Source organism: Synchiropus splendidus, chromosome 2, assembly GCF_027744825.2.
Source record: "Synchiropus splendidus isolate RoL2022-P1 chromosome 2, RoL_Sspl_1.0, whole genome shotgun sequence".
NCBI classification, from domain to species: domain Eukaryota; kingdom Metazoa; phylum Chordata; class Actinopteri; order Syngnathiformes; family Callionymidae; genus Synchiropus; species Synchiropus splendidus.
This window is the reverse complement of record NC_071335.1, coordinates 19,922,019-19,941,883: the sequence shown is the minus strand read 5'-3', so window position 1 is coordinate 19,941,883 and position 19,865 is coordinate 19,922,019. Positions and strand designations below refer to the sequence as shown.

Below are 19,865 nucleotides of genomic sequence, written 5' to 3'. Positions count from 1 at the left end.
TGTGCGTGTCTCTTGTTGTGAAATACAAGCGTAATGGACTGAAGATGCGTCCACCGTGTATCAGATGGAAACTTCCTTTCCTGTGGTGGCCTTTAATCGTGTCTCTCACAAGGTTCTTAAATGCGTCACTGGCCTTGTTAGCGTTCACAGAGTTTACTAATACAGCACCTCCAACTCACTTGCTACATGATCACCCCTTAAAACATGCCATGTCCAGTCCCCCAAAGCTAAAGTCCACAACAGCATGTACTTAATCTGATGAATATATGTCATTTCAATTAAATTTGAAACCTTTTATACTCATTTAGTTGGTTTAGTTTAGTTGTTTTTAAAAATAGCAAATGACTTATGACCATTTTTTAATCATTGAAAATAAAATATTAAATGAATATTGATAATCTTAATTTTTAAAACTTTTTACCCTACTTCACTTTGCTGGAATTGAAACCTTTTAAAAACAACAAATTACTTCTTTTTTTTATTTTAACAAGGGGAAGTTCTTCTTTGATAATGAAATATAAAAAAAAAAAATAAGAATAGTATACATATATTTTTCTTTGTATATAGTATATATTCTTTTAGATCCATTTCTAAAAGAAAAAAATGTCAAAATTAATTTGCTGTAATGGCTTTTATTTTAAATAATAATTTCTTATTTAACAGTTAAAGCTAGTCCCGATTTGTCAAATAAATATTTTCTTTAAAGCGCTAATGGGCCATCTTTGCCAGGATGGAACCATAACTGATCCAGTGAGCTCTGCAGTCATCTGAAGTCGTAACAAATGTCAGATTTTGGGCAGGTCTCGGACATGCAACGGCTCTGCTTATGAGAAAGAAGAATGCATCTCATTGCTCAGCTCCTCTCGCGGGGTCACTCCTGGCGGGTTCGGCTGCAGGACTGTGGTTTCCTGGTATCTCCTGCCTGAGCTGGGATCTTGATCTACCATTTGTAAGTTGTTTGTGTGGGTTAATATATGTACATATGTACATGTGTTTTCCTACAGTTCATCTTTTATTCAGCGTTCTCTCTTCATCTAAGAAGCACTTTGAGTTCTGGTGTGTGAGCTGGAGTGACACATTCGGACGTGTCTCACTTGCATGTTTAAAGCATGAGAAGAGCAGCGGCGCTGTCATCACACGTCGATACACCCTGACTGAAGACTTCCATTCAAACTGCTCATTTTCCTTTCTGCATCTCTGGATCAGGCCCAATATGTCAAGCCATATCTGCACTTATTCATCAAGCAAAGATATAATGTCATCATTCCTAAAATCCATATCTCTGGCATGAGGCCCTCTGCACTTTGCCGATGTCAGCACTCTGCAGCTGCTTTGTATTCACACAATGTGCCTCAGAGTCTGGCAGCCGACAATCGTGGACCTTCGTCTAAAACAGCTACAGCATTTCATCATCTCCGCAACTGGCTCTGAAATATTGATCGACATTTGTCATAAACTTCCTTCTATCACGGCTGCTTATTAAAAGTGGCCATAAATCAGAGCTAAAGCCGAGACTCGCTGGAGACAAGGGAGGTTTACCTCGTACAGGTCCACCATGACGTTGCCTTCCAAGCCCATGCTGCTCACAACGTTCTCCAGAGCCAGAGTGTAGTAGACCCCTGAGGTGTCTGACACGTACAGGTTGTAGGTTTCGTTCTGGTTCCACTCCTGGACGGCGGCGACCACGCGGTTCTCGTCTGTGCTGATCACATGCAGGTCCTGCCAAACCAGAAAACATCATGAAGTCTTGTGGTGCATTCCAGTTCCTTCCTTAATCCTCCACCTCAAGCCTCAAAAATCCCCTTTCTTGTGAGGAGCAAGGACTGCCTCAATTCTTAGAAAGTTAAATTGAGGAACAAGATTGAAGGTCCCACCTCAACCTTGAGCTCTTCATCGGGATTGAGGAGTACCCAGAATCCTTTGCGTCGTGTCAAAGATGGTGTTGAAAACAAAGACCGAGCTACAAATGTAAGTATTTCCTTTGTTATTGGAGATATAAAAGACAAAAGACAGAAACACAGCTACATTGCTGCAGATCCTGTAGATGCTTCTTGCTCCCCCTTTTTCTTCTTCTTCTTCTGAACTGACAGACGGAACACCACTTTGGCATAATGCTTCCCCCAACAGGTTAGGAAGGTACCTCCATTAAGGAGTCTCCCATTACTAAGGAACAAAATCTTCCTTAACCCTTGGTTTTGAGGAATGAGTTTGAGGATTACAGAAGGAATTGGAATTCATCCCAAGTCTCTTAGTATCTTGTTCATAAGTGATGGAAAGATGGACCCTAGATAAGCGAGGATGGTTTCTGAGGAGCCGAAAATATACGCCTCTTTATTCCGCTGATGAACCTGACCTCACACAGCAGAAGGAAAGCGCAACCCAGGGCAGAGGAGTCACTCCTGTTGAACTGTTTTATTCATTTTCATATCTAAAATATGCGCGTCAAACTCACATATGGAGCGACTCCACAGCCCTGATAATAATCTTTACATTACAATGGAGTGCTTCAGCTGCCGTCATCACACCAGCCTTCCGACGCCCGCCTCAGTGGCTCCATCTATATTCACACATTTCACAATCACTAACACGACGTGGGCTTATTGAGCAGAGATCAGGCAGCTGAGACCTCGTTGTTTGGGTTCGGGCTTCATCCTGAGCCAGCAACACCTCGCAGTGATCTGACAGGGCCGCGGTCGCCTCTGGCACAGTTTAATGGTGGAAAGGAGGCGACGCGCACGGCCTCGCACACAAGTGGCAGCGCGGAATAACAAAGGAGCCGCCTCACCTTTGCTCCTGATTCGTCCATAAATAACAGTTAAGCAGCCGCGGTGGATCGTTTTGCTTTGACGTACGTGTCTTTGAGAGCGGCGCAGCATCTCAATTTGTTTAATAAGAGCTGGGCAACCCAGACACGAGTGCTGCCAGAGGATTAATTAAGATTTGTTATCAGTTGATTTCATCGTGTCTTTACCTTGGGCAGAGTGTACTTGGGCAGCTTCATCGGAGTGAAGACGTCTCTCTTGGCAGACACGTAGTAGATCGGCCTTCCAGCGGCTGAAACCTTCCCGGGGAAGAGTGGAGAGGATGAAGTGTCACTGATAAAAGAAGCAATCTTTGACTGAAGATAAGTGATAATAACAGCGTTCAATCAAAGCTTTGCTCAGAATTAGAAGTGGCAGCGCAAGAACTCCCCCGACTCTCACCTTCTGAGTCCCATTGAGCAGCAATGCAACCTAACAGTTATGTTGATCAATGCTTCACCCTCAGCCTTTATCATCGACTGACATGGATCTTTGGTTGATAGAGGGTTAAAGAATCCTGGGATTGGACCACCAGCCCTCATGGCACACACAAGACAGTGATGTGACGGGATGTTTTATAAACTATCCAAAACTTGTGATATTTAATAGACAAAATGGTCCGAGTCACAGCGGAGATGAAGTAACTGCAAGTTAGTTTTTTTTTTTTTTAATAAGAATAAAACAGATATAGTATACATAAGATATTACTTGATATTTTAAGAAAATAAAACTTAACTTTTTCAACCTTTACCCTACTTTACCTTGTCACAATGTAACCCTTTTTAAAAACAGCTTACTTCCAACTTTCAAAGTATTTCTTTTATTTTAAAAGAGAAAGTTCATCTTTGATAATGAAATAATCATATATTTCAAAAAACAAGACTAGCATATACTATAAAAAAAAAAAATATATACATATATATATATTTTATAGTATAAATTTAGACCCATTTCTAAAATAAAAAAAAAACCAGATAAATCTTAAAATGGATCTTTGGTTGATAGAGGGTTAAAGAATCCGGGGATTGGACCATCAGCCCTCATGGCACACAAAACAGGGGTGTGGCCCCCCATGTGTATATAAACTGACCAAAACTTGTGATATCTAATAGACAGAATGGGCGCAGTGGAGATGTAGTAACTGCAGGTTAGGTTATGAAAAAGCTGCCGGCGGGCAAAGAAAGCAGGCCTGCTTCACCCAGCTGCCTGCGGGGCAGTTCTTCATTAGCGGAGGCACATTTGTAATGTTTAATTTGCTTTGAAGTGGAACTTGAAATGGAGGCAGCTATGTGCTCTGAATGATTTAAATTATAACGAGAACATTCCTGTTAAAAGTGTAAAACCGCAGCCCCCTGATTACGTGAAGGCTTGAGAGAAAACATGCAGGCCAAACCACGGGGAGCTTTCCTAGGGTAAAGAAAGCAACCATTCAAATATCCTTCATGAATCTGCTGACAGCTGGAGTGCAACGGTCGGGCACCCTCCGCCCGACCCAAACTCACTTTCTGAGTATGATGTTGTTGTATAAGGGTTTCAACGGAAGTATGCTTCCCCACCTGCTGTGTTTCCAAAATGGAGGGTGAGGCTTGTCTAGTCCAGGGGTGGGCACTCATTCTATACTGGGACTGTCATGAGGGGCCGTCAAACCCAAAGACAGAAGAACTGACTAAGAAGCGTCAGAATATAGAAAAGAAACAACAGTAAATAGCACGAGAAAAAGAAAAAAAACAGAAAACTGTAAATCCAGATTTACAATTGTGTGGTCGCGTGTTATAAAATGGGTTCTATGAATATATACCTAATTTTACGTTTGTCTTTGTAAATCAATAAATATGTGGTTCTATTTAAGTAGTAAATATCATTACAAAAGAGTCATGTGGAAAAGCATTAACATATGACAAATCCCATTTTACTAATATGACAAAATTCATTCATATAAGGGCAAACACAGTGAAAAGAAAAGACTGTCTTGAAGTTATATTTAAAATGGAAATAGTAATGACGAAATAGAAATTAATGCAAGAAACATAAGATGCTCACTCAGACTTTATGAGTGCTGCTCTGACAGTAACCCTAATACCGCACCACGAACCCTAATCCCCAAGCCAATCCGTAATCCCTGACTAACTCGAGGCCCTCCCCAAATCTCCAGCACCCATCCATACCGAAGCCCAATCTTAACCTATAACCTTTCATCCCAATGCGTTACCTTTACCAAAGGTGACCGTCACCCTCTGGGTTTCCAAACTGTCGATCCAAATTTGGAGGCTGTAGACACTCAGGAAACAAAACTGAAATATGTCATTTCCAAAATGAGTTCCGCTGTCATTATTTTGGGTTTGTTTTCTCAGGCAGTTATGTAAAAACAAGACAAACAGATCAGTGTCAAGTAACTAGCCACCCCATAACACGCCTCCAGCTGTGTGACCTCCAGGTAGATTTGCTGCCTAACTGTCCATAAAGTTTCGTCCTCCTTAAGTCTCTGATGGAGGGAGAGGACGTACCTGGACAAAGACGTACTCGTCCTGCACCACCAGAGAATTGGGGTCGATGTAGCCAGGGAACGGTTTGCCCTTGTTGGCGTCGCTGCAGTTCTGAAGCTTGCAGGTCACATAGAGCGCCTCTGCTCTCACACACAAACAGACACAGAGCAGTCATGACATCAGCGTCGGTCATCAGAAAAATGAAGAAAGACAGTCTTCATGTGGAGCCCGGCGAGGTTATAGCTTTCTAAATTACTCGTGTCAGCGCAGTGGTCGCCAGTTAAGGCGAGAGGAGACGACAGGCCAATTGCTTTTTCTGCCTTCAATCAAAGGACAGAGAACAAACCTGTCCTCACCAGTTCGGCCATCTGAACCCTCATTTAATCAAGAGCGGACGTCTGACCGCATCGAGCGCTCAGTTTTTCAGACGTTCTCTCTGCACCTGTCTCAGACATGGCTCAGTCACCAGCCTTTATTTTTCTGCCGAGTCTGAAAACCGAGGGCCTTGTTTGCAGGAAGGCCCTGCTCATTCGTCAGTCATACACCTGGCAAATGCATGTCTGGTGGCATCATTCAAAAAAAGTCCACTGCTGACTGTTTGGACAGCAGTAGGACGTCTGAGTCCACATGCTCACTCTCAACCCAGAGTTCAACCAAAGACCTTGAAGGGTTCCAGGTTGCATTGTATCTTATGACAACCACGGTTACTTCCTGTGGGGTGTATGTTCATTCTGCACTCTGGTTTCCTCCCAGAAACACAGCGGAACTTACCCCATGATTCCTGGCCCGCAACAGAGAACCCAAGTACTCAGGCTAGGAATCACAACCTAATTCTCAGTTCACCATATTCTCGTGCTCCCATCTTTATTCAGGGATTAACTCACATTCTATGTCTCTAATTAGATAGATGAACATCTTTTTTGTCGCTGTAACTTCATTATTTGCGGCTGTCATTCTCCCACCTCCAGGAAAAGGCTCCACATGAATGATCCCCGCCGTGACGCGGCGCAGCGACAGCACAGAATTCAATTACTCACGTCCTTCCGCGATGCTGGTTTCCAGGTGAATTAAGCCGGGCTCTTTATCCAGACCGGTCTTAGACCTGAAAGACAGACGGAATTATTGGAGGGCGACATCCAGGTTGGTCTTTTCCCTTCCATCCCCTGGGGCTGACCCAGCGGATTACACAAGTCAGACAAATTCACAGCGAGGAAAAGACCAGAGCAATAAAATGGAGTAAACATGGGGTGACAGGAGCGTGCGTGTCTTTATCTGTGACAGCAGTCTGAAGTGAGATGTTGGCGGGCAGAAATAGCTCTTTCCTTGACAGAGGAACGAAGGAAGAGCATTCCTGGCGTCCAAATCCTGATGGCTGCAGACAACAAAGCACCTGTTTTGTGTTACACAGCCATGAAAAACACTGCAAGTGTGACGTTCTTGGGCAACGAATGAGGACAGAAGTGTTGAGGGGCAGACTGAGACCATCGTGATGGAGCATCAGTGGTGTCGGTGATTTCCCAGGTGAAACACAGCTGTGAATACTATGACCTACTTAGCTACAGGATATTTCCATTTCCACTAAATAATCCATCCAGGTATCCGAGAACAGAGAGAGGTGGGCAAAGACAAACCCTCTGAGTCAGCGACGCATCAATGAAACCCACGGTGCTGTTGCCAAACGTTTGGAATGGAGGGACCAGGCTTGTTTGGTGGCTGCCTGTTGGTCCTCCCTCCCTCTCTGCAGCCTCATTACCACGGCTTCCACCACACCTACCACACTGCAAGCTTCCAAAAATAGCTCCCTGACAGACTCTGCAGCGTCGACGCCCCGGGCTACGTTCACTCCCGGCTGCCCAGCTTGTTACCACTTTGACAGTTTCTCTGCAGTTTTGTGTGGTTTTGTTTCTAGGCGCTCGACTTCACCTCCGGAAATTTGTAAACAAGCAGAATCTGGATAATACCTGCGATTATGCAGCCAGTCCAGATGGGAGCAGGGTGTCATCATTCGCCGAGAGAAACCAGGCTAATCTGACTGGCTTAATCTCACTGGAAAACAAAACTCAGATTGTATCTAAAAACTCAATTTGAGCACTGTCTGAGGCCTCGGAGAGCAGGCTCATGAATAATAAAACAGCTAAAATGCTTTTTGGCTCATCAGCTCTTTAGTTAGTGGAGAGTTTGGCCGAAGCTTAAGAAGGTCATATTTCCTCCATCCAGGCTGCGATGACGTTTTTAATCCAGCCACGAATAAAACACTGTGATTTACGGTTTGTCAGAACTTCGTGCTGATTCCAAAGAAGTGATGGACAGCTCTGAAGCACATTAACTCGTAGTTGACGACTGTTTCCCAGCAGGAAGGAAGTGTCACCATTCAAAAAAAAAAAAAAAAAAAAAAAACGAAACAAACGAGTAAACACTGATTTATCTTTGGCTGGCCTGTGGTCAGGTCGAGGGGGCAGCAGAGGGTGCAGAGAGGCTGAGCCAGCTCTCCTGGAGAATACCAATGATATCGGAGAGACATTATAACTCCAGCATGTCCTGGCCTGGTTCTACTCTGAGTATCACTTGGGTGACTTAGCTTCTGTGCATCGTCATGGCAACAGGGTGCACCAAGTTCCAGTGTTTCACTGTATAATTGAGCGCAAGATAGCAGCATGGAACACTCACCAGGTAGCTGCAATGTCTCCACTACGGCCTGTTTTTCATGTGGTCGTGATCTTTTGGTGACACATCATACAGATTCGGATGCTGCTGCCATATCTCCACGTGTTTAGGCATCATAGGTCGATCTTCCCTTCACTATGGGCTTCTTTGATGGGCTCGTGATCTCCATGGTGACAACCGGCAAGTGAGTACCCAGGGATTTTCTGACAGGTTGGGAAGTACGTCGCATTACATGACTCTCTACCTGTCAATGTTATACGCAACCATTCTAATCCAATGATGTGAATATGCCAGTCAGGACAATTTCTGGAGAAAATTGGGCTGTCATCGTGACCAAACCATCAGAGACAGACAGAGAGTTCTGTTCGTCACTGCTGACCAACAGGTGAGATGAGAACAGTCAGTGCACAGCTTTGTCTTCTGGCTCAGCTCTTTCTTCACCACAGAGTCATCACTGTGCTCCTCACTCACTCTCCAGCCTATTTGGAAACCAGACCTGCTTCACCTGGGGAACACAGACAGTCCACCCTCGTCCCACTGAGATGAGCAAACTTCAGCTCAGAACGTCCTCTGTATTTAAAAAACATCATTTTCATGATAAATTCATGGGTTGCTCTTTGGAAACTTTGCGACGTGGTTTTCACTTTTTGTCAGCTCAACATCGTCTATTTGTTTCCAACACTTCTGTGTGGTTGATTCTTTTCTGTCGATGCGCTACTTCCACTTAGTTTCACTCTCACTTAGTATGAGGGTTTTTAACTTTTACGACTCTTATGGACAATTTCCTGGTTCTTGTCTTGTCTGCACATTTCTCCTATCATCTTTTTTTTATTGTTCTGAGTGATTCTCAAGCGAGCACTTGTGGGACATCAAGGTTCAAATAATCTGTATTCACAGCAAGTTATGACCTGTTTTAGGTGGAGAAATGCTGAGTTAAAAAAAGCAATAAACAGATAAACTAAAAATCACAGCTGCATATAAAGGCTTGTGAAATAACAGCAGAGCTGTCGAGCAAATATTCCCTCCTCGATCTGAACTTTGCTGGCATCCCTGTAAAGGTTAGAGACATTAAACAGGAGAGCGGGTCTCGAAAAACCTCTGTAAGCCGCTGACAGGAAGGAACTTGAAGGTCAAAAGCGCCTCAAGGGAAAAGCCATTTGACCAATGAACCTTCCAAGATCTGCTGCCGGAAGACAGTAGCTGGTCCAGAACCCGTGTGAGGGCAAAGTCCTGCCAACATCTTGACCCAAATTGAATCTATTATTCCCCTCAGAAAAGACGAACGAAAGAATAACCTTGGAAGTAGACTAGAATCAGGGGCTGAGGACCTTGGGAGGGGACCGGACCTCAGAGAAGCAAAGGAATCAGATGGAACTATTTCTTGTTTTCAGATGGACCGTTCAGTTTGACAGTTTGAATCCGGGGCACTCACCAGTAAAACCGATTGGGAGCCACTCTCTCGTGCACCAGCTGCCATCTCCTTCCAAACTCCACCGAGCTGTACAGCTGCAACGAGAGAAAGCACCGGCAGTAGTTAGAAACTCTTCTGAGGGCGACAATAACCTGAATTCAGAGTCTATTTTGGTTTGAGTTTCAGGCGGTGATTTTTCTTCAGTGATCCTTTTAACCCGCTCAACATTGCACTTAATTAGATTAAAATTTAAACACACCGCAAAGGAAGGAGAAACGCTGGGAGACGTTTGGAGGTATAAGCACCTTCTCTTCACTTCCCACCTGAATGGTTGAAGCTCTCCCACAAAGATACAGGAGCATTAATACAGAACAACGCCGGGCGACGGGTGAATGTGTGTGTGAGCAGTTTCATAAGTTAATCATTATAATGTGGATAATTCATGACAGTTCACCAGAAGAATGAGGTGAAAACCACAGAAGTCCATGGCTCAGGAAGGAGGAAAAATAAGAAGAGAATTACTGAGCTTTGATTTATGTTGTGAAGTGTGTGCACAACATGTGTGAGGGCTGTGAGACGGTGATGAGGTGTGCAGTGAAGGGGCAGAGGGGCAGAAGGGTATTAGGTGATTAAAGTAGAGGTCAGTTCTTTGTTGAGTCTGGGGAGGGGTCTGCACAGATGATGATGTTTGCTGATGATATGGAGAGTGAAGACAAAGTGGAGGAGAGGAGTTGGAGGCATGAGATGGAAGACTGTTGAAGTATTTAATAATAATAATTATTATTATTAAGGTCCATTTATGCTCAAGTTACTTTCAGATCCGGATCCAGAAGGATCATTCTGTCCATGCTCTGTGTTCATTTTCTTCATCTTCAAGCTTACAGTTACTACGTGATACATAGCTCTACTGAGACACGTAGAGGACATAACAATGGTGGAAATTTTTTCCGTCCTCCAGTGGCGGTATATTTCACGAATTCACCGACCCCTCCAAGTTTATTGTCGTCATAAACTTTTGACTCTGGGCTACTCCCCCTGGTGGATACATTGGTGAACAGCAATACCAAAGTAAAGAAGGCATGGAAGTTTGAGTTCAGTGACAGAAACAGCATCTCAACTATTCACTCGATCAATAATAATTGATTTCTGTGAGGACTTTTCCTTCTGTTTACTCATTTCCAAGAGAAAAGTGTCAGTCTTGCAGTCAAAAGTCATACTGTAAAACCGTGCCCTCTGGCTGAGCTCATACTCCTGCATGATGAAGCGAAGTCATTGATCCTCCAGTGAGAATCTCTTCTCCAAACAAGCCGACGCTGCACTCTGCTCGAGCCACACTTATGGGATAAAACCTGTTATTGTTGGTGGCTAATAAACAACTGTTTACATTCTCGCATGGTCGCTCAGGCTTAAAATAACTGCTGAAATATGCTCCATGGCTCGGAGCAAGAGCTGTTTGTCGTTGTTCTTTGTCGGCGCGAGCAGGTGTGTTTGCAGACAGAAGTGAGTTCATCAGCCCTTCAAAGGTGCCAGTAACCAGCCGGCAGCGGAGAATATAAAGTGGCTGTGACTGGATCACCATTTTCCTCCTCACTGCGAACATCGTGTCCATCCCAGCTGCACAGGGCAAGAGGCAGGGGGTCTCACAAGAACTCCTTGCACTTACTCACCTCAGGAGTCAGTTTTGGTCCGAGGGAGGAAACAGGTATGTGCCTTGGTGTGAGGCTGCAACTCAAGTGGATCTGCCGAAATATTATGACCACCTACCTCAAAGTGTAAGCTATCGGTAACCACACAGCTAAAAAACACTTGTGGTGTACCTCAAGGTGCCATTCTGGCAGTATGAGGTTCTTCGAGACTTGCTCGCCTGGACATTCTATGGATGTGAGATGGTTGGAGATGCATCTCTAAACTTCTCCACATGAGCTGTCACTCTCAAATACTCCTGGTTTGATCTCGTCCATTCTTTCTTGGTCCTCCTGAGTCTCTAAAGGCTTTGCTTCTAGTCTCTCCTGGACCTCCCGCTTTGTTCAAATGAAACGACTTTTATTAAACTTCACAGCTCTGAGGAGCAACAAAATGTCTGCGGTGCAAAACCAACACCATAAGCGGCTCCCTGAAATGAATGATGAGGCGTTCAGGGGACGCTGGTCTTAAGCAGATGCAAGAAAAACTTGTGAGCGAGGGGACAATGTGGAGGTGGCAGCAGGGAAAATCACTTTGACTAATTAGGCTCCTGCAGCAAGTTAGCACAAAGCCAGGCAGAGCAGCGAGTGGGGTGGGGGGTGGTGGTGGTGGTGGAGGGGGGGAGCGCTCTCTTGCCGCCCCGCTCTCTCAATCAACAAATGCTACTTCTCTGAGGATCCAAGAGAAACTGAAGATTTCAATTCTCGGTGGCTCCAGAGTCAAGAGCTGATTCTTCTTTTCATCAACAAAAAGTGCAGATGTTTCATTTCATGTGGGTCGATACAACGGGAGGCTGAGAAATCAAATAAAGAGGCACTAACGTGAGTCCCATTCTCACCAGAGTGGTGTCAGAATCACTGCAAAGTAAATAATTCTCCTTACTTCCTAGCTTTACCTCCTCTTCCTGATAAACTGACACCATAACAGGTGGCTCAGATATCCTTATTTACAGTTTACACCCTGACCCTTGTGAGGAAAAGTATTTCTTCAAGTATACGATGCAGCTGAGAGCCTTCAGAGGCGTGAATATCACTTATTTTTCTGAAGTTCTCAGCTCCAGACGTGCCTCAACCTTCCCCAGCTCTCCTACCGAGGTGCTCCCGTATATAATGTCTCCAGTGTGTTCTGTGCGTCTGCCCTGGGGCCTCTTCCCAGGCACAAACCAGGCTTGGTCAGTAGACGTCTTCATAGAGTTGTTTTTACAGTCTGACTCTGAGCGGCTCAAATAACCTTTCCGCTTTAGGGGCCGGCTTCAAAAAGTGCCAAGATTCAATTGAATCTGATGGTGGACAGAGAGTAATCGGGCCCTAAGACGCCAGGGACACTGGCTTCACTCGATCGAGCCATAGTTCAGGATATAAATAACATTAAAGTAAAAAAAAAAATCATTTCTTTTAATTGGTTTAAAAAAAGTTTTAATCTTGAACTTGGAATTATTTTCTATTTTTTCTGGAGTCATAACTTTTTGACTCCAATAGCTCACTACAAAAAATGTATTAATACCAAAGCAACATTAATTTCCAAAGTTACAAGTCAAGCAACTTCCTGTCAGACTCCCAGATTCCCATAATTGGGGTGACTCCAGAATCACTGACAAACTCAACTCAACTGACAGAAACACCAGGTCTGTTCCGCACTCCATTTCCTCTCTCACTGGAATAAGCAGGCGTAAAACTAGGATTTAGGCGGAGTCATTACGCACCAGGGATCATGACTCACGGGTTAATTTGAACAAGTCTTTGGGACTCTAAAACAAACCTGCTGTATATCGACTCGCTACATCTTTACGAGTTCATCGCTCCTGCAGCTCGGACGAGTCTAAAACTTTGGACTCCCAGCTCCCAGTTTCTTTTCTGCTGACACCAGCGGTGGGAGTAAATCATCAGCCTTCGTTTATGACTCTTAAATGCTCATTATGCTAATCTCCATTGTACCGCGTGGTTCTGCGCATTTCTAAATCTCCCAGCTGTCGTCGCTGAAATATCCCAAACAGGTGACTTTTAAAAAGCTAAGGAGCTTAGAGATTAAAGGAAGTTTTATTTTCGGCGCAGAAATCTGCGACTGATTTATTGCAGAAATTCAGCCTTTGTCGCCTCGGGCTGCAGACATCAGCAGAGTTCGGGGTTTGGAACAGCAAAGTGTCTCACTTTTACAAAACAGCTCGTGAAGAGAAAGGGATGAAGCAGATTTGGAGTATTGCGATAACAAGGCTGGTGCCGTCGAGTGTCCAGCTGGTGTGTGAGGACATCAGACGTTCATCAACGTTTGTATGTTCCCCACTCAGCCACCACTGCTGCAACAGTCTGGACTGGACTGTCTGGTTCCAGCTGGATTCAGCATCGGTAACACATCGCGCGACAGGAGCAGTGTGACCTGCAAACTCGGTCCAGATGACCCACTCCAGCTCCAGTGAGAGACAGGATGGGACAAATGTTTGCTGATTTCATTTATGACCAGCTACTTGAGATCCTCGTTCAGCCAAGTCTGCCTTGGACTGATTCCTCCTTAGTAAACTTGGGTCTTTTTCGGACTTGGCACGACACCAAATGTATCCAATGCTTCTTCAGTGAGCAGTGACTGAATGGTTTACCATACGTATTTGGGCTTCTAAAGTTACCCCAGTGAAGACCACCTAGTTTATCGAGTCTGTTTCTGACTTGTTATTTTACCAGGTCTAATTTTGATCTTCCTATTTTCCAAGTCTGGCATGGCATTGTATTTCACATTGTCTATCTCTGACCTGTTTCACCAAGTGTATTTCAAACTTGTATTGTCAACAGGTCTATTGCAGACTACCATGTTTAGTTGAGTCTTTTTTTGGACCTTATACTTAACCAAGTCAAATTGACCTGTTTCCTGACCATCTCGGAGGTTGTGGTCTGTTTCTGAACTCTTTGTTTTCCCAGTCTATTTTAGAGTTCACTACAGTTAACCCTTTGTGTTCACCCCAAGTATTTTGTGGGTCATCCGAGTGTACTTAAGTCCATCCCTGACTTGCTAATAGACCTGATTCATTTCAACTCAGGTCTACTCTGGGCCACTTTTCCCTATTCACCAAATCAACGCAGGACTTAACATGTTAAAAAGTTTTTTCTGACTTGTTTCTTTACCAAGCCTATTGAAGCCTCAACCCATGTAGTTTATCAAGTCTATTTTGGTCATCATTGCTCTCGAGTCTATTCTGAATGAATTAGTTGTGCAAGTCTTTGGATTGAGGTCAGGAGCAGGACAGATGATCTCTCACTGGTCAGCACACTGTTGGTACGTTGATTATCTCAGGGCCCAACATGTCTTCTATATTCATCATGACTTACAATTCAATAGCTGCCACGTGAGCTTGAAGACAGTGGTGTCACCTTCAAGCTGCCGACTCATGGTAGTGACTGCAGCGCGATGTGGATCCACCTGATTCAGGTCCTGAACAAAGCTAGGTCTTAGCAAAAGCCTTTTTCATTAGAGCCAGCTCTTCCCTGCATGGCAGAAAGGCTCTCTGTTCACCTCCACGAGGACAAGGCTAATCTACACCCCTGTTTTTATAAGACCTGTCAATCACTGAGTCGACGATTCGGGAGCCTTGGAAGTCCTGTTCCTTCAGGTTAATCTGCTGGGGTTTATTGATGTACTGTACTACCTTGCTCACTGTATCACATCATCCAAGAGTTTAACCCTTTACTCGGTGGATAAAACACACCAGGTGCTTCATGGCGCTCCGTCGACACTCAATACACACTTGTTTTCATTTACTAGGTGTCATGGATCCGCTTCCTGGCTCCGAGTCCTGGTTTTGCTTTTTTCCCTCTGTTCCTTTGGCACACTGCTGAAGCCGATTAACCCCTGATGAACTTGATTACATAAACACCTGGGCTCCAGCAACGTGTGCCAGATTGTTGCTTCTTGTTTGCCAGATCGTCACCTTTACCACATTGTTTCCTGTCAGTGTTTCTAGTTGCTGTGAGTCTCTTGCTGGTTCCCATGAGTTCGCCTATTTGTCTCCCGTTTCCTGAGTTTTTTGGACTCCTCGTTTTCCCGGTGGTAACTCCCGATTCTCGTGGCTCTCCTTTGTTCGGTTTCTCGTTCTGTGTGCTAGCTGGCTCATTTAACTCCTGGTTCTCCTTGTTTCGGTCTCTCATTCTGTCAGCTAGCTTATTTTGGATTTTTCTGTGTTGAACTGTGGTGCCTGAGTTTAGTGTTTGTTTCTTTGTGCTTCCGTGTGCTCCCTGGTTTCCTTTGTAGTTTATTCTCGGTTTCATTTGTGATTTAAATTCGTTTTCTCCCGGTTCGGTGACACTTTCGGTTTGGACTTTACTCATGTTTATGCACTTCTGTTAGTTTGGTTACTCTGTTTTTTCATTCTGTTTGCTCTGTTTCTCCCGGTTCGGTGACGCTTTCTGTTGAGTTTCTTTGTTTAATTATTAAATATTATTTCTTACTTCCTCCTGCCTCATTGTAACTTTCACCATTTGCGATTGGGTCCCACTCCACGTCCTCAATACGTGGCCTTTAACTACACGTTCCTCGCAACGTGACATCCCAGTTCCACGTCTTCCACACGTGGCTTTAGCGCCAACGTCCCTTGATTCGTTACACTAGGTCAGTTGTTGTATTGCGTTGTTTAACAGTTTGAGTGGATTTACGCCTAACTTGCACCCACTAGATTGTCTTCTCCCCACGCCAGCCTTTCCAGCTCTCCCCAACTCTGCAAGGTCTCACCATCTCTAGGCTCCTACCTTGACTGCTTATCTGATCCCCGGCAACGTACCTTGTCTTCCAACCGGTCATTCTGCCTGGCTGATCAGCAACTTCTCCCACGGCTGGACCTCATGCCTGTCTGTTCTTAGGAAGTGCCTTAACAAGACCTCCACCTTCATGACTATCTCGAGCTTCCCTAGTCACAGAAATGAGGTTCAGTTCACCACATCTAGGTCCAACACTGCCTCTCCTCTCCAAAAACCTGTCCTCCCTTGCTTTGTCTCCAAACTTTTCCGCATGTCCCTCTCACAGACTCATTTCTGTGACTCTTCTAGCTCTCCTGAGTTTACACCGATACAAAGGTGCAGTTGTCTCCGCCCTGTCTGCACTCCACTCTTTGCCTCCTTCATCTCTGCGCAGAGATCGACCCACACTGTTAAACTCACCTTCTGGTCGTGGCTGTAAGCAAGGATCCAGTCCTCCTGCTCCGGATGGAAGAGCAAACTGAGGATGTAGAAGCCAAGTCTGTACTTCTGGTAGGTGGCTCCTTCATCTGAGCTGATCAGAAGACTGTTCTCCACCTCAGGGTCGGTCAGCAGCATGATCTGTAGGTCAAAACAAACAGCGACAGTTGGATACTCTTCATATCATCAGTTAGGTCAGCTTTCTCCAGCTGGTTGAGGTTCACCACTCTGCGTTTGCTCCCCTCCTCCCTTAGGGGCTCAGCACAGCCTCCACAGCTCTAATTTCCCACAAGCACATTTCTATTATTTTAACTCCAACCTCTTTCTTTTTGGTCAATTTTGGCTCTGTCCCCAGAAAGGCCAGGAGGAAACCTCCAGATAGAATAATTGAAATGAGCTCAGGACTCATCTCCACCACTTCATCTTCATCTTGTCCAGATGAGTCTGCAGCCGCATTTGCTCACATAAGACCTTGCATTTACTCGTAGTCTAGTCCAGGTCAGCGGCAAGACAACAACCCTGCTCACTCAAATACAGTATCTGCAATACAGTTGCTCAGATTATGAGTTACAGGCAGCTCCAGTTGAGGCATGCTTGTGCTTCTCAGGTGCTCTTTGTTGGCAACCCGGCAGTCATGAGCCCAGTCTGTGAACCAGCTTTTTCATGTTTTTTTTTTTTTCAATCTTAATTCCACATATTTTTATTTTATTTTTGTAGTCAATGTGCTTCATTCCTAATAATAATCACAGCAATAATTGAAAACATTTTTAAAAAAATATATATTTCACTAAAAATTCAGGTTCCCTTTCTTAAAGTGTGGATACAGTAAAACATACGAATCAATCTTAAATGTAAAACGTTAATTTGCTTTGTGATTTTATTAAGAAATATTATGACATAATAATTGAATAATTTACTAAATGTAACTTAATTTACATAAAGTTTGAGTTTAATTAAAAATACTTCCTACAGGGGAAAAAAAAAATCAGCAGAAGGCAGCAGAACAACCATGTCCTGGCTGCTTCCCCTTCAACTCACCAGTTCAGCCTCTCCCAACACACTCAAAATAAAGGTGAAATTAATTGACCACAGCATTTTCTTCACCAGTCGAAATTGATGAACATGTTTCCCAGCGTAATCCAATGATGGCAACCCATTCGGACAGCCTGATAAAGACAGTCACGTTGCGCTGTTGCATGTTGATAATTGGATTCCTGTTCTAAGAAATGCTGTAAATGAAACGATCTGTTCAGAGAAATTAAAATTGAATTCATCTTGATGATTCAGGGAAGGTTAATGATGGCCTCAGAAATTTTCCATTTAATTTGACCGTCCGTTTACGACGTCAGCTCATGAAGGTCGCAGTGACAGAAAGCAGCGCTCAATAGAAATGTGTTTATACCAGTTTAATAACCTCAGGGTCTCATCGAGGCTTTTGTTGACCTGAACATGATATGCTCTGTCCAGGCTGGATCTGAGAGGTTTACCCCAGGTGGAGGGCTCTGGATCATGGGGGAGGGAAGGGAGAAGATGGGCAGGCAGATTGGTGGAGCACCGTCAGTATGATGTGGTGGGTGAAGAAAGAGCTGAGATGAATGATGGATTCCTCCTCATTTGCAGTGACCCAAAGACTCTCCCTTAGAGAGAGAAGCTCAGTCATCCAGGAGGAAAGTCCGGAATGCGGTGTTGTGTTCAAAACCTCTCATTCCTGCTCCAGAGACTGAAAGTGCAGCCAGAACATGGAGGCTTACAATGGGTTTGGAAATGCCCTTTGGCATGACAATTTCTCTGTGGCCATTATGTTGTCAGACAGCGGAGAGAATGGGAACGCACACTCCGCTCACACTCAATATCCGCTGCAATATGGCAATGATGAAACGGCGGTGCGAGTCATTTATCAGCGCCGGCGACCACGCCCAGCGTCCCCAACATACAAATGTGACCTCATCTGTGTCAGAAGAAAGCGATTAGTCTCGATAAATCACAAATGGAACTCGCCCCTGGGAGAGACGGGAAGAAGTGCTGCCGTGTGGAGACGATGGCTTTGCTGTATGTACACGCTCAGTACGGACAAACAAGACAGCAGCCGGAACACAGACTGGCAGCATATGCCGCCATTTATTTTCACCCTTGCAACAGAGTCTTGGAAGAACTAACACTAACTCTCAGAAGAACTCAAAGCCATCTGCTGTCCCTTGTCACTCGTCTGCTGACGTTTTATAGGGATTCAGCTTCGTATCGGCTACAGATAGTGGCTATGGGTGTTGCCTCATGCCTTCCAAGTCAGTCTTCTCAAACTGTGTCGCTCTCCTGCAGCCCCAATGGTGGTGTGTGAAACTATTTCCTACATTGATACATCGACCACCTGGTATCTAAGGTCTGGTTGTGGAGGCACCAGCTGATGCTGAGGTCCAGATTTTCTGCTCCCCAGAAACCTCATCCAGTACCAATTTCTCTTCGACTCAACGCTTTCCTCAGTCCCATTTTCAAGACTTTAGACAGCTCACTACCCAGAGCACCACCTGTGAGAGAGAGAACGTGAATCGAGAGCTTTGTTCATTGGCTCAGGTTTTTTTTCACCATTGAAATTCGACTCTATTTTAAATATTAGCATGAAAAAAACGTTTTGACTTGCAAAAGGTGTGGCTGCATTCTACAGACACCACGAGGAATTATGATCTTGCTGCTGTTCCTCTCTATGGACGACCAACCCTTTGGGTTTACCTTCTCGCATGAACAGAGTGGAAGCAAATGGCCTGAAGGAACCTCAATAACAATGTTCACGGAACAGGGTCACTTGAAAGACAGGTACCCTCCACCCTGACCTTCCCTCTCCTCTTCTGCAACCAAAGAAATGCTTATGACAAGAAAACATCTGAAAGACTGACCCTGCTACACCGGAGTTTAAGTGGTGGACGGTGTCTACTGTTTGGAGCCACAGAGTCGATGAAAGACTGCCAGCGAGAGGCGACGTTGAGTTAGCAGGGTTGCTCAGAAACTCCCCGATGACTGACGACAAGAGTGGCGCCAGATGGTGAGGGAGAACACTCAGATGCTCCTTTGTGCTTGAGGATGTTAAAAAAAAATTATAAGAGCATCATCTTTCAGAAGAAGGAGCTGAAATTCCTTCAATTCATTTTCATCTCTGATGAGAACTCTGTCAGAGTGTGAGCTTTAAAAAGTGAAACTTGTGTATCGATGCAGCAAAGCCCTGGAGTGTGAAACTAAAGGGCAGGAGAAAGTGCTTACAGGTCGAGTCAGGTGAGAGTAAATGACACAGAAGGTTGATGAATGTCAGTCGGCTGCAGGGTTGCGCACGCTGAAGGCTGGAGGGAGCCGAGAAGGAAGGGATCTGTTTCCAACCAGACTGTGTCGAAATGTGTGGGTTCTTGTTGGTGGAGGAAAAGTTTTGCTGATCGAGCTAGAAGGAATCAGAACGAGTGATCCAGAAAGCCCAGACAAGAACCAGATCCAAGGTCCCCACTGATGATTCCACGGTGAGTGTGAGTCTTGTCTTCTAGCTCAGCTCGTTCCTCATCGTGACAGACCCCTCCACATGGTCCTGTCCTCCAGCCACCACACTCATATTTTCAAACCTCAAATCAGGTTTTCCCAGTCTCTGACTCGTCCACACACGGGATAGAGGCAAAACTGTGAGAAAGCATCTTGT

General features: G+C 44.8%; 1 protein-coding gene across 6 annotated transcripts in view; it reads right to left on the bottom strand.

The window, feature by feature from the left end:
* Nucleotides 1-19,865, bottom strand: part of LOC128754807 (VPS10 domain-containing receptor SorCS1) — a 109,805-nt gene that overhangs the window by 26,714 nt on the left and 63,226 nt on the right. For all 6 annotated transcript variants that reach the window (XR_008413982.1, XR_008413983.1, XR_008413984.1 and 3 more), the window contains exons 4-9: nucleotides 16,178-16,336; nucleotides 9,381-9,454; nucleotides 6,322-6,386; nucleotides 5,306-5,424; nucleotides 2,972-3,061; nucleotides 1,540-1,719 (exon numbers count right to left, since the gene is read on the bottom strand). Coding sequence is in view for 3 of the 6 variants with exons in the window: in XM_053857718.1 (XP_053713693.1) it covers nucleotides 1,540-1,719; nucleotides 2,972-3,061; nucleotides 5,306-5,424; nucleotides 6,322-6,386; nucleotides 9,381-9,454; nucleotides 16,178-16,336 (687 nt within the window). In the remaining 3 variants the exon portion in view is untranslated. The remainder of the gene's footprint in view (nucleotides 1-1,539; nucleotides 1,720-2,971; nucleotides 3,062-5,305; nucleotides 5,425-6,321; nucleotides 6,387-9,380; nucleotides 9,455-16,177; nucleotides 16,337-19,865) is intronic.